General features: G+C 40.0%; 1 protein-coding gene across 2 annotated transcripts in view; it reads left to right on the forward strand.

Moving 5' to 3' along the window:
• LOC137546941 (spermine synthase-like) overlaps positions 1 to 15,343 on the forward strand; it is a 206,336-nt gene that overhangs the window by 174,504 nt on the left and 16,489 nt on the right. The window contains exon 10 of one of the 2 annotated variants that reach the window (XM_068270019.1): positions 9,524 to 9,639. In XM_068270019.1, the coding sequence (XP_068126120.1) occupies positions 9,524 to 9,639 (116 nt within the window). Of the gene's footprint in view, positions 1 to 9,523; positions 9,653 to 15,343 lie in introns of those variants that run through there. The other variant, XM_068270020.1, reaches the window with a different exon arrangement.

Consider the following 15,343-nt stretch of genomic DNA (forward strand, 5'->3'; position numbering starts at 1 on the left):
GTTGTAAACCATGAATTGAAAAGAAATTAAAAAAATTGTATTGTATGTGGCCACCTGTACCAGAGCTGAATTAAATAAAAAGGTTTATACATACCTGGGGCTTCCTCGAGCCCCCCATGCGCACAGATCGCTCCCACGCCGTAATCCTCAGCCTTTTCCCTCTTCGGTACCTGGTCCCAGAACTTCAGCCAGTCGCAGTATTGCATGTATTTAGCCACAATAGGGCTGAATGCAGTGCAGTGAGTACAATAGTGATTCTATCAGAAGAAATATTACAGTAGAAGTTCTTATTTTGTGTTAACCTCAGTCTGGTGTACTCAGCTTGCGTATTACTCTGTGCTGTGTGTGGTTTGTTTTTTTAATCAGAAAACATCCTTCGGAAAAACCTTCATGTCCACAGGACAGAGGAAACAGTGGTTATCTCACATTTGCAGGAGGCAGACCACACATGCTGATCTGCTGCTTTAATGCAGTCTATACACCTTCTGTCTTTAGCTAAATGGTGTCTGACAATTCTATGGTATTTGTCTGTATTCAGTGCTAATTATTTTTCTTATGTGACTATGAAATATTCATATATACAGCACATATTTCATATACAGCACATATTTCATATTTGCTTTTAGCAATTACTAGATGGCGCTCTCAGACTGTAGACAGATGTACCTGGGTTTAACAGTTAAAGATAAACCGTCACCAAGAATTGAACTTCATCCCAATCAGTAGCTGATACCCCTTTTCCCATGAGAAATCTATTCCTTTTCATAAACGGATCAGCAGGGGGCTCTGTATAGCTGATATTGTGGTGAAACCCCTCCCACAGGACCATGGTTCTGACATCACACTGTGGGAGCCTTGTTGCATTTTGGGAAATAACAGCTGTTTACAGCTGTTTCCAACTGCCTAAAAAAAGAAAGCGGCATCCCCTTCCACTGATATCACCTGCCAGGGGTAAAAATGTGACCATGTGATAAATGTCAGAATGTAAATCGGGAAGAGGAAAGATTTTACAATGGGAAAACACTTATTTATTTATTTTTCTGTGTATGTATAGTTTTTTTTATTAATATTATTTTCTTTTTCCCCTGTTCTTTGTAATCTGACTCCTTTGTCAATGTAAATGTGTAATTGTTTTTAAAAACTTTATTAAAAAGATAATATATAAAAAAAAAAAAAAAAAACAATGGGCAAACAATGACTAAATCATTTATACATAATTATTGTAAAAATGAAGCACTTTTTTTATTACATTATTTTCACTGGAGTTCCTCTTTAAGGTTCCCATGCACACGTTGATTTTTCCATTCAAATCCTTGCAGATTCGATCATTGTGATTGAATGGGATGGGAATCATTTCCTTTGTTAATTTGATCAATTGGACAGTAGAGAAAAGCTAGTTTGATGGGGGTGTGGCAGTAGTGACGGTAGATCGATGACCCATAGCGGTACACTACATTGAACAGTGCAGCGCTGAGGTCAATTATCAGTGTTTCTGGAATATGTTGTGAATCGATTTACTGTGCGGTGTAGGAATCGGTTCTTTTTGAATCGATTCCTTTCAGAAAGGAATTATATCATTTCAGAACATTGGGTTGAAATCTATACATGTCAGCTTTCGATTTTTAATTTTTCTAATGCTTTTTAAATCTATCTTAACAAATCACACAAGGTACTTGTTCGTGTGTATTTACTGTCTGTTATCAAGTAAATATTTAAGCAATAGAATTCAACAACGGCCCTAATGCCAAAGAATTCAAAGCCACCCTGCAAAACATGCTTCCTGTAGGAAAAACATAATCCATTTTATTTATGGTGTTTATATGCAGTCAATGGCTTATTCAGCTGCAGGGACGAGCTTCTACATGTTAGCACGGAAATCTTATCCTTCTATTTGATTGTATGGGGAATTCTTCCCCTAGTTTGGTGCTGAGCTGCATTTTCAGCATGTAATTATCCCAGGCAGGGGCCATTGCTGTAATTAGATGATGGCGTCCAATCATGCCTAATCCAGAATAATGACGTTTATGTAACTGTATATTTGCAAGGATAAGTACTATAATAACACATGAATGTAAACAACTTGCATATTAAATGTAGGTGATACCTAAGGAAAAATATAGCCTGTAAAGAGTATAAATGAGTAGTAAAGAAGTAGGAAAGACAGGATTAAAATGTATGCCTGGGCTAGTTATGTTTTCATTATACAAACAGATTGATTAGAATATGTTGGTGCTTTTTTTGTTTGGTATGAAGATCCATTAAAGCGGACCTAAACTCAGAACTTCTTCTCTGCTCAAAAAGATAAGCAACAGCATAATAGCCTTTACGAAAAATGTTTTCGTTACAACTTATAGAACGCCCACAATAAACCCGCAGTACTTCCTGGAATTCCTGGGAGCACATAAAGGGTTAACCTTCAGTGTTTACCTATTGGCACAAAATAACACCACACCATGGCCCAACTAACAGCTCTGATTTACACTTGCTGATTACTAGCTGATAAGGGGTAAGTAGACAGGCTCTTCTCTCTAAACACACAGACAGTGACTTTCTCAGCAGCTATGTGTCTTCCTTGTCTGCTGTGCAAAACTTTAGGTCTGCTTTAAAGTCTGTTTAAACTATATTTATTTTGTGACAGTAGAGTGTATCGAATTCAAATTTAGTATCATGAAATTGGTATGTCCTGTGATCTTTGTGTCAGTGTTTCAGTATTGTATTTCAACATAAAATCACTACATGTTTTTATACAAACAACATCTTCTATGTTCCCACGAAATATAAAGTATAACTCTTAGGGCTTGTTTCCACTGTTGCGACGCGATTTCGGCCGCATTCCGACGCTTGTAAAAACGCATGCGGATGCGTTTCCGCATGCGTTTTTACCCGTGATTTCGCATGCGATTTCGCATGGCAGGGTGCCATGCGAAATTAACCATGACACTGCCAGGGCTAAATAAAATTGAAAAAGGTGCGAAATCGCACGCGAAATCGCGGGTAAAAACGCATGTAACAAACGCGTGATACACGTTTAGCGGCGATTCGCACGGATTCCCGACGCAGGCGAAATCGTTGGCTCTTTTGTGCGTTTTTTTACCGCTGAAAAAAACGCACCTCAACAACGCTACAGTGGAAACAGGCCCATCCACTTGCATTACATGTGCGGATCTGCATGCGTTGGACGCATGCAGATTCGCGATAGTGGGAACGAGCCCTGAGCCAAAAAGGTTCCTAACCCCTGCCATAGTGTCTCCACCCCACTACCCTCTAGATTCTAAGTTAGCAAGAGCAGGGATCTCCTTCTAATGTTTCTTATTCTGCTGTAATCATATCAACATATACCAGTATTGGTGATGTCTCAAACTACACGTCAACTTTGTATATAGTTGTACTTGTATTGCTGGATGTCCTGATTGTACAGAGTTTTGAATTTCTCATGTATCTGTACTCCACAATATTTGTTTTCTACTTTATACAGCACTACAAAAGATGTTGGCGCTGTATAAATAAAAAATTCACACTACTTTGTGTTGCGGTATAATGTAATGTTTAACTGCATGGCAATGGGCTGCTAGGATTCCACAATAGCACGTTCACATTTTTCCTGAGACTCCAGCGCATTGCATTCGGACATAGCAATGCACACCTTACTGGACACTGCCTATGCTTTTTACTTTTTACATAGCTGGCAACAAGGTGCTGTGCACTGCAATGCACATGTTGCCGCCAGTTTTGTAATCCATAGTGATTTTCCACATGCACATTGCAACAGATTTAGTGCAACCTTAGCCAAAATCATTAATGGGTAACTTCATTAGGGCCGAGAAGTGTTTGGAATTGGTTCGGATGTCACATCACGTTTTGAGCCCCGTGAGTGACACAGAAGCACCAAATGTAGCCAATCCTGGGTGCTACATATAAAGTCCTGGACAAGACAACGAGATCGAGCACATAGTTTACATGTACAATAGGAGAATTCAGTACTCTGTCACAGCACAATTGTGAGTTAATCGCATATCAACTCTCAATTCCAATTCAAAATTGATATAAAGTCTCATTCTAAATTAGTGTTTTTTTTCTCCTCTTCTTGAGTATCTGCACATTGCGTATCAAAAGGCAGATGCTTCTTAGAAAGTCATCTGCATTTCACAAGACCTTTGGTTCCAAGGGTCTCTGGAAGGCACCTTCCAAAATAGCACTAGTTGCTGTACCAAAAGGTTGCTGGCAGAAAGAGGAAGCAATATTCGGGAGGGGGGCAATTTTCTGTCTCAGAACCATTGGGAGTAGTTAGCTGTGCTTGATGAAGCACTATGTCACAGCATGCCAAAGACTGAGAGGAGCAAAACGGAAGTGTAAACCTAAAAATGTCCACAGACTGCTTAGCCATTGTCCCCCTACCCCACCCCCCTTTTACACTTGCTTTGGCAATACCTGTATGAATCTTGGTCATGCTAATAAAGCTATATTTGATTTGATGAAGCAATTTCATGTTTGCTCTCTTTCAAGCTTAACCTTAAAATATATTACTGAATTCCTGGTGTCAAGCCAATTCTGTTCATATCTCACACGTCTGGATAAATTCAGAAGGACCATGGTTCTGAGATATTCGATTAATAATTCATGCTAGAAAAATGCTGTTTGGTCACAAAATATTGTAGATTTTTTTTTTAACAGGTCATGAAAATGCTGTTATTGTATGTGGGCGATGAGTGATGCCTAAAATATGGACGCATAATAGATTCATGGCCAACTTTTTCATGCCCAAAATGCCCAACATGCAGTGGGACGATTAGCCTGAAATGTAGGAGTCAGGACTTGGATTCCTGCCTCCCAAGCAGATTTCTCAAAAGTGATTGTGACTGGCAGCCATGCAAATCTTCCAATTTTCAACGTACAAACGACTTCCAAATGTGTCCCATGGAGATAGCATGTTTAAGCTGGGATTTCTACATACATAGACTTTGGCTAAGGACTTTGTATTTCCACAAACTTGGCTCGGACTTCTTCCAAAATCTTTTCCACATTTTCCCGTTTATATTTCAATACTGTTGGCTACCATTTTCATATCTGTTACTTGTAACATTTTTTTCTGTACATAATTTAATTGCACTGTTCAATAAATGACAAAAAGTCATTTATTCGGCTATTTACCTGTATTGAGTACTGAAGAATGAACTTCTGGACAGATGCTACCCAGGGAACTGTATTGTTTTAGAAAAAGTGGGTTGTGGTAACTTTTTCTTAGCTCACATTAGATAGTGGATTCTTCCTTCTTAAATAAAGGATGTGGTTTCAACCTTTTACCATAAAATTGTGCGTAGTAAATTGTTTGTGTGTTCACGTGTTCCCTTCTGGCCGGTCTCTGCCCAATTCCAGCTACTCTGGCACATCGATTTTATCTACGAGATATCGGATGGTCTGTGGGCTGAACAAATTGGGAGGCATTACGTGGTCTGGCCAGTAGGGGGTGTGTGACACTTGTCATTTAAAACACACACTTTATTTCAATAGATAGCACTTTAAGTGACTAACATTGCGACCACTTTAAATGCTAGAACTGGTTCTTTATATCCAGATGTACATTTTTTAAAAGGATTTTTATTAAAAAAAGAAAAAACATTTAGGAGAACTGCAATACAATGATAACTATTAGACTGCAAACCTTGGAATCAAATGTGCATCTTATATTCAGTTGGACTATAAGTGAACAGAAGCAGAATGATAACCTTCTTTAGCACAAAGGATTATGGATTCAATATTAACCTATTTTGGTTCCTGGACGTAGAAACTACGTCCAGGAACCATGCGCGCTACCGCATGCTCCAACGGCCGATCGCGCGTGTGCACGCTTGCTCCCGGCCCGCGGTTCGTTAGCCAGGCAATCAGTGAATCGGGCTATGGTGCCTGATCACTAATTCCTCTCCCCCGCTGAAAAAGCGACAGCTTCTCTCGGAAGCTTCGCTTTTTCTGGCTGTAACGTACCCCATGCGTCGCCCTAAGCGTGTGTTACACTTAGAGTGACGTCATGTGAACAAACTCATGGCCGCCATCTTGTGGCCAAAAAGTAAAACTACAACTAAAAGTAAAAAAAATAAAATTCAAACACACATTTACATTATAAATCACTTGTTTACATCCCACCCTCCCAAAACTACCCAAATAAAATGTTTAATATTAAAAAAAAAAGAAACATTACAATAAAAAAAAAAACATGTAAATATTTACCTAAGGGTCTAAACTTTTTAAATATCAATGTAAAGATGAAATACTTATATATTTTTTTTATCTTAAACTTGTAAATAGTGATAGATGCAAAACGGAAAAAAATGCACCTTTATTTCCAAATAAAATATTGTCGCCATACATTGTGATAGGGACATAATTTTAATGGTGTAATAACTGGGACATATGGGCAAATACAATACGTGAGTTTTAATTGTGGAGGCATGTATTATTTTAAAACTATAATGGCTGAAAACTGAGAAATAATAAAATTTTTTCCGTTTTTTCTTATTCTTCCTGTTAAAATACATTTACAGTAAAGTGGCTCTTAGCAAAATGTACCCCCCAAAGAAAGCCTAATTGGTGGCGGAAAAAACAAGATATAGATCAGTTCATTGTGATAAGTAGTGATAAAGTTATAGGCTAGTGAATGGGAGGTGAACATTTCTCAAGTGAAAACGACGGAACGCGAATGGGTTAAGCTGCTTCTTGTTTGTTTTCATATGACATCTTTATGGCCACCTTCACCTCTGTGACATCCTTCCCCATCACATTCCTGGATTCTTATTTATGACCCTTTAAATCTGTGCCATACCTCACAACTGGCTCTTTAGGAGAGACAATTCCTTTTGTGAAAGCAAGTCTCTGCTCAACAAACAAATGGAGTAATGGAAAATTGCATGGGAAAAAAATAAGTAACATATAATATGAAGTTAAGTATTTGAAGTAGGAAAGATGAGGAGAAAAGAACCAAATAATCACTATATTACCAACTGAAATTGTAAGGATAAATGGATGGATGAATGTGCGGTTGCATGGATATATGTTGAAGTATAGAAGGCACGTATATGAATGTGTATGAAAGTTGAAATAAGAGTAATTGCTTTGCTTCTCAGTTTAGATATGTGACCTGTTTGTGCATGCAGCCTGTCCCCCCCACTGGGCTCGGTCTGGCCCTGATGGCTCATGCATGGAGGGCATGCCCATAAAATAAGGGGGTAGTCGGAAAGGGATATTAACCACTTAATGTTAAGATGGGTAGGTGGAGTTTTTTGTTGGTGTTTGTTTTTTGTATTTTGTTTTTTTCTCTTCTTTTCTTTTTCTCTTTTTTACTATAATTAGTTTGATCTGAGCCACTGGTGAAATATTTGATATATTGTAGTGATGATGGAATGACTATGATGCAGACCTGAGACCCACGTATGATGGCTTCACAGCTGTCACATGGTCATATCTGGGTCACATACCGGCTGAGTTTGAAAAAAAAACAAAAAACAAGTCTCTGTTCTTCTACCCTCTGTCCCTCTTTTTGGCCTTTAGTACAAATTTGTATAAATATACTTTGCTGCCAAGCTCTTGCTTCAAAAATACTCCTCTGGTGGCTAAGCTTATGGTAATAAATTTTACATGCACCAAGAAAACACATTACTGAGTGAACTTTCATTACAAATCTTCAACTGCATTTCCTGAAAGCAGAGAGTATTGTCAATGTAGTACATCAGATGATCATTGGGTCAGTATTTATTAAATCAAATTTTTTTATAAAGAATACTAAATTCTATACCAGGGCTTGCAGAACCAACAGTTTCTCATATTCTCATGTGTTATACAATTTGAGGCTGTCATTACTTGGTAAAGAATATAAAATGAATATAAAACTCTGCACACTACCTTTACTGGTAAAAAAAAAAAGGGGGGGGGGAGGTAGGGCAAAAATGTAAAGCTGCCAATATGTAACTTAAAAAGGAGCATTACTGTTTATACCTTGGGAAATAAAATTGCTTATGTTTGACAGTATTGATGTATACATTATTTGATCTCCCAGAATGATCTATGGCAGATGTTTGTGACCTCATAGCCCAAGTTAAGCCCCATACTCACGGGCTACAATTGTCGCCGCAACCACGTGGCACGGCGACAGGACGCCCGTGAGTATGGCGCACGTGCTCCGAACCGTCGCTGCTGTCGCCGCAACTGTCGCTAGTCCGCGTGTGTATGCGGACTAGTGACAGCAACCAATAGGCAGTGCACAGAGTTTCCGGCGGGGGGAACATCGGCGACAGCTTCCGTCTCACCACTAATCCCTCTTTCGCAGTGTGTATGCGGAGGGACCCGGCAACGAGCTGTCGCGCACACGCTCCCGTGTGCTAGCGACTAGCTACATTTGTAGCTCATGAGTATGGGCCATTAAACATTGTTGCAGAGGAAGAGATTCTGATGCTGAAACCAGGATACTAAATGCAAAATGAGTAGTGCAGTATACATCAGTTAATCTCCCACATTGCTTTGGGAGACAACATAGCCTAGGCTAATCCTCACTTAGGGAAGAACTACATGCCCAATGTACAGCAATTTGTAGTTAAAAGAAGCATTAGTACTGTAAGCTGGGTAAATAACATATGAATGTGTATCCTGTGCAATGTTTTATGTTCTGCTTCATCCTTACAGCTGCTCCTTTAAAGGTGGCCACAGGCCATATCATTTTTTTACATTTTAATTCAAGAATTTACAGTTTATTTTTCTGATTGATTGTAATATTTGAAAGATTTGACCAATGTACCACACACCTGTGCAAAATTTTTCCCCAATCATGAAAGAAAGATTGAAAACTGAAAAAATGCTTGAGGCTATACATTAAGAAATTGACAAATCTACCCTACAACATTCAGTTCTCATTAAAAATTGATCCGAAAAATCCACCACTCCTAATTGACTTATATCGGGGGGGGGGGGGGGGGGAGCAAATCCAATCGGATTAAAAAAAAGAAAAGCTTTTGATTTTTCTGTATAACCAGTCCTTTTTATCAAGGTGCTGTAAGATCATATCATATAATGGTATCGTGCGTGGCCACCTTCAGGATATGGAGATTTATATATATATATATATATTTATGATTTAATTTTTTATAATGCTGTTCTAAACTTATGACCTTAGAATCACTTCCACTTTCATGGCTACAATGATTGTACTTTATCTTTAAAATCGTTGCTTTTGAAGTTGTTTTAAACTTACACACATACGTCATATTAATAACTGTCTCCCATAAACCCCATTGTGATCCATTATCACCTGGCTTAGTGATGTAGAAATCTATATACTGCACCTTGGGTTAAGTGTGGGAATTCTCACCATCCATTACGTAAAAATGTTGCCATTGGATTTCAGTTACTTTTTGTTCTGATTCCTAGACAACTGTTGTGATAAATGGCAAATTCTTACTTTGCTGTAGAGGGCTATAATTTATAGTAGTTGTCAATAAGCTTGTAATTTACCTTTACGTTCTTGGTCTGCTTCCTCCCACAGGGAAACTGTGTAAACCTGACTGAGGCTCTAACACTCTATGAAGAACAGCTGAGCATGCTTTATTGTCCTGTGGAATTCTCCAAGGAGATAGTGTGCGTTCCCTCCTACATGGAGCTGTATCCTTTCTAAGCTAAGCATTATTACTGATGGCAAGCTCTGGCCTATTGCTTTCAGAAACTTTCAAATGTCCGTAAGCAAGAAATTGGAAATAAGAAATAGATAAAAAATGTGCAGAAACAACATGTAAAAAATAAAACATGCAATATCATATTTTATTAGTCTCTCTGACGAAGCCCCTACTTTTATAAGGTGAAACATGTTGGAATTGGAGTGATACGTTAGTAAAGGTTATGTTGAAAGAGAGGACAGACCTGACTGTAGGAGCAGTATATTAGTGCTGAAAAGGTCACAAATTTATAGTGCACCCTCTTCAGAACTGAAAACTATTGATAATAGACTATTAGGCGAACCAATTTGATATACATTTATATTCAAAGTTATATTTTAATTAGCTATTTCTCTTGTGGAAGTATAATGATGTATTTTTGAATATCATATTTTAATTTGAGATTATGTATAAATAATAATAATACGTATGTGCATGTTTTATGACGGCAACGTTAATATTTACCAAAAAAGGCTTTAAAAGATATAGTATGAAAAACGCATTTTAAGTGTACCTGTGAGCAGAATAAAAGATCGATACCTCAATAGAGGGAAGCCTCTGGATAGTTCAGAGGCTTCCCCCATCCACCTTTAGTGCACCAATCTAGTACTGGGACCTTCTGATTCTGAACATATTCGACAAGACCTTATCGAATATGTTCACACTGCCATGCTCCCAACCGTGTACAAACACTGCAGAAGTGTTAAGACAGCCCGGACCTGCGCAGTAGCACAATGCCACTTGTGCATGGCCTTATTCTTCGTGCACGAGTGGCTCCAAGTTACTGTGTAGGGGTAGGCCACTATCGTGCCTTTTGCAGTGTATCTGCGCAGCCATAAAGAAGAAGAGGGTCCTGGATAGCAGCGGTGGGGTGGAGCAGGATTGGAGAAGCCTCTGGATCACCCAGAAGCTTTCCTCTACTGAGGTAAGGATGTAACCTTTGCATATTTTTTCCTCGTAGTTTTACCATAAGTCTCAATCCAGGTTCACCTTTCTCAGCAACATCTAGTTGGCTGCTCACTTTCCCTCACTTTGTGTCTTGGAACCCATGTAATGAGAAATCGTGTAACTATTGTGCAGCACAGTAACCAAGCAGCTCGGGGTGACCTAAAACCACAAGGAAAGTATAGGAGAACAAAACAAGACTGAAAAGCCCTCCTACTGAAAAGCAATGCTTAGTGTGGTTTGCCTTCTTAAAACAGAAGGAATTTGCGATAATTCAGCTTTAAAGGGATACTTAAGTAAAAAAAAAAAAAATGATTTGTACTCACCTGGGGCATCTCTCAGCACCCTGAAGCTGTATGGTGCCCTCGCAGCCTCGCTCCGAACCTCCTGTCCCCGCCGGCGGCTACTTCCGGGTTCGGCAAGACAGCTGCCGACAGGCTGGGAACGCGAGTGATTCTCCGCGTTCCCAGCCGCTATATCACCCTCTATGCTGCTATAGCGTATGACATACGCTATAGCAGCATAGAGGGTGTTATAGCGGCTGGGAACGCGGGGAATCACTCGCGTTCCCAGCCTGTCACCGAACCCGGAAGTAGCCGCCGGCTGGGACAGGAGGATCGGAGCGAGGCTGCGAGGGCACCATACAGCTTCAGGGGGCTGAGGGATGCCCCAGGTGAGTACAAATCATTTTTTTTTACTTAAGTATCCCTTTAAGTAAACATTTGTGGTTACCCACAATGCACCGCTACTGAATATGCAAATTATCTCGTTATGCCCCTGAAGCCAGGCTTACATTCAGAACCGCTGGTGTCTAGCAAGCCTATAGCTTTACATTTTACATAGCCACACCATCCCCTCATGCATTGTAGTTGTGGTGATGCATTCCAGGCCATGGTAGCAGGGAGCTGCAATTTCTTAGCTTGCTGAAACCACCTGGACTGGGGCTTTAAATTCTAGAATTGGAAACTTGCAGTGGTATGTGAGGTACCAGGGCGTCTGTGCCAAGTTTTGGCTACATGGTTTGGTATAATTTTGAGTTGTGGTTGTGTGATAGTGTTGTCATTAGTAATCTCCTCCTTTGTAGTGAAAAAAGTAAGCAGTTAAAATCTGACAGAACCGACTGTCAACACTTGTTTATAAATAGGCACTTCTTTATAAAAAGTACCAGCTCAAGTTGGGCTTTAGTGATAGCTGCAGAAAGGACTTGCTAGACTTCTGGTGTAATGCCTGTTCTGTCACGACACTAATGACAGCATTTTCCATATTTACTTAGCACTGGCTGTTTTTGTGAAAGGACTTGGGTGATTTCGGTTACCAGCTAAAGGGTAACTACCAAGGTCTCTTCCTTCCAAGAAAATGGTTGTCACCTAAAAAGACATTGCAGGAATAAATGCCCGGCACAACAGGATTTATTTGTAGCACCACAATAGCTATTTAGTATGTGTCCTCAGTTTAGTTGGTGGAATCCTGGTTGTTTTATATAAAGAACTTCAGTGCTATTAATGTTGTAAACCGTGCATTCTCCCATCTGCTGAAAAACAAGGTAAATAGAAAGACTGTATTGTTATAGCTCTCACACTGTTTAAATGATATTATTGTAGCTGTAATTGGGTAGGTCTTTGGAAGAAGCTGTTTAAGTACTATAGAGTCAGTTTCAATTGGGTAGGTCTTTGGAAGAAGCTGTTTAAGTACTATAGAGTCAGTTTCAGGGAAAAGCCTACACATTTTTCCAGAGACTGCCACATATAATTTATTTAAAATAGTCACTTCATACGTCCTACAGCAAATAAAGAGACGGTGTGAATTTTTATTTTCAGGTTTGCTAAATACAAGGTATGGTTATCTGTAGGACTACACACCTAGCTTCAAAGCCTACTATATATAATGTAATGAATGCAATTATACGTTTTTGAAACAAGGGACAACGTTAAGGAATCAGAGAGAAAATGCCAGCTATTTTGGGTGTACATCGAAAAAGAGGACCACTGAAACCGATATTCTCCTATGGGATCTAGATAAAGGTGCCCATACATGGTACAACAATTTTTCAATTTTTTTCTTATTAGATAATTTAGTTTGATTATTCTGTTACATCGAATATATAAGATTTTTTCCAACATTTCTGATCAGATTTTTATAGAAAAAAATGGGATAATCGTTCGCTTTTTTTGATCAAAAAATGATTCTTTTTAACTTTCATTAAATTCAATCGTTTTGGTTGAAAAAAATGGAAAATCGAAAGTTTTTATTGTACCGTGTAGGGGAACCATAATTCTGATAGTAAAACATAGGTGAGCTAAGCTAACCTACTCTCTGTGCCTCAATTTCCACTGATATAAGCACCACCTTTTGCCGCTAAAAACTCCCACTAACAATAATCACTCCACTTTATTACGATTATTATCTGGCGCCGACAGCGCCCAAATGACTCCCTAGGTGCTGGCATAGCTGAAGTTAACATTGTGATCTCTGCAGTGCCCCTTTTTATCATGCAGCTGCTGGCACCCAAATTATGGGCTTTGCTATTTTATTACCTATTTCACCTGTATTACGTTGCATGTGTTCTCTTGTATCCCCATGTGTCCTCCTGTGTCCTAGTTTGTCCCCCATGTGTCCCTATGTCCCCCCTCATGTGTCGCCCTGTCCCCTTCATGTCTCCCCTGTGTCCTCCTGTCTCCATGTCTCCTCTAATGACCCGCACTGTCTCTGCTGCCACCCCCTCCCCCTCACGTGCCATCTCCCCCTTGTGTCTCCTGGCCCCCCTCAGGTGTGTAGCGGCAGCTGCTTACCTAATCTGCCATGCCTGCGGGGATTGCAGACCTCTGTCTTCTCCATGCTGCTGGCTCTAGTGACTGTCTTCTGATGATGACACGATCATTAGAAGCCCTTCACTAGAGAAAGCCACAAGGAGAAAAAGGAGGTCTGCAATCTCCGCGGGCATGGATGATTAGGTAAGCACCTGCCGCTACACGCCTGAGGGGGGCCAGGAGACACAAGGGGGAGGGGGAGATGGCACACAGGGGAGCGGGCACATTTAGGCAGGGAATCCCCGACCTGGCGGCAGGACGGCGGTTCATATCATCAGTCGTTTCGTAAGTAGGGGGTACCCAGCCATTTTTTGGGGAGAAAAAGTGCATCTTATATGGTGGAAGATATGGTATATGCACAGAGGGGAGATACTGGTTGCTCGGCAGTTGATTGATTGTTACAGTGGGATGCGAACGTTTGGGCAACCTTGGTAATCGTCATGATTTTCCTGTATAAATTGTTGGTTGTTACGATAAAAAATGTCAGTTAAATACATCATATAGGAGACACATACAATGATATTTGAGAAGTGAAATTAAGTTTATTTCATTTACAGAAAATGCGCAATAATTGTTTAAATAAAATTAGGCAGGTGCATAAATTTGGACACTGTTGTCATTTTATTGATTCCAAAACCTTTAGAACTAATTATTGGAACTCAAATTGGCTTGGTAAGCTCAGTGACCCCTGACCTACATACACAGGTGAATCCAATTATAAGAAAGAGTATTTAAGGGGGTCAATTGTAAATTTCCCTCCCCTTTTAAATTTCTCTGAAGAGTAGCAACATGGGGGTCTCAAAACAACTCTCAAATGACCTGAAGACAATGATTGTAAAAGAAAGGAAAAACACAATTGAGAGCCCCAATAGTGCATTATTGATGATAAAGGAATGCCAAGGTAGCAGCAATAAGAAATATACTCACAAGTATGGGTTGCAGGGTTCAGGCAACCACTTAAAGCACTTATGGGGATATTAGGCCTGTCCCCACTCAGGCTAAAACGTCGCTCTCTGTAGAAGGAAAGAAGGGGTGTTCACCCATCCACCAGGTGAATAACATTAATTGCAATGGAAACAGACGCCAGCAGAGTAAAATCATAGGTAAAAACAGATAGAAGTTGGGGGGCAAGGGTGGACTTTCCTCCCCAAAACCAAACACGACCACTATGTATGGTTTAAACAAGATTTAATTTGTACTCCAGAACAAATGCAACATGTTTCGCGGGCGTCTAGCACGCTTCCCCAGGCAACAATAAAGATAGGAGTAACTCAGAAGTTGTGTAGCCAAGTACAGCGCCTTCCTCTGTTCACCATCATGGTTTAGGGGAAGGATACAGAAAGCTGTCTCAGATTCCAGCTGTCCGTTTCCACAGTTAGGAACATATTGAGGAAATAGAAGACCACAAGCTCAGTTCAATTTAAGGCTCGAAGTGGCAGACCAAGAAAAATCTCGAATAAACAGAAGCAACGAATGGTGAGAACAGTCAGTCAACCCACAGACCAGCAACAAAGATCTACAACATCATCTTTCTGCAGATGGAGTCACTGTGCATCGTTCAACCATTTGGCGCACTTTACACAAGGAGATGCTACATGCAGAGGAAGCCTTTTCTTTGCCCACAGCACAAACAGAGCAGCTTGAGGTATGCTAAAGCAGATTTGGACAAGCCAGCTTCATTTTGGAATAAGGAGCTGTGGACTGCTGAAACTAAAATTGAGTTATTTGGGCATAATAAGGGGCGGTATGCATGGAGAAAAAACACAGCATTTCAAGAAAAACACCTGCTACCTACAGTAAAATATGGTAGTGATTCCATCATGCTGTGTGGCTGTTTAGACAGTGCAGAGACTGGGAATCTTGCCAAAGTTGAGGGACACATGGATTCCACTCAGTATCAGC

The sequence above is a fragment of the Hyperolius riggenbachi genome, chromosome 2 (genome assembly GCF_040937935.1).
Source record: "Hyperolius riggenbachi isolate aHypRig1 chromosome 2, aHypRig1.pri, whole genome shotgun sequence".
Classification (NCBI taxonomy): domain Eukaryota; kingdom Metazoa; phylum Chordata; class Amphibia; order Anura; family Hyperoliidae; genus Hyperolius; species Hyperolius riggenbachi.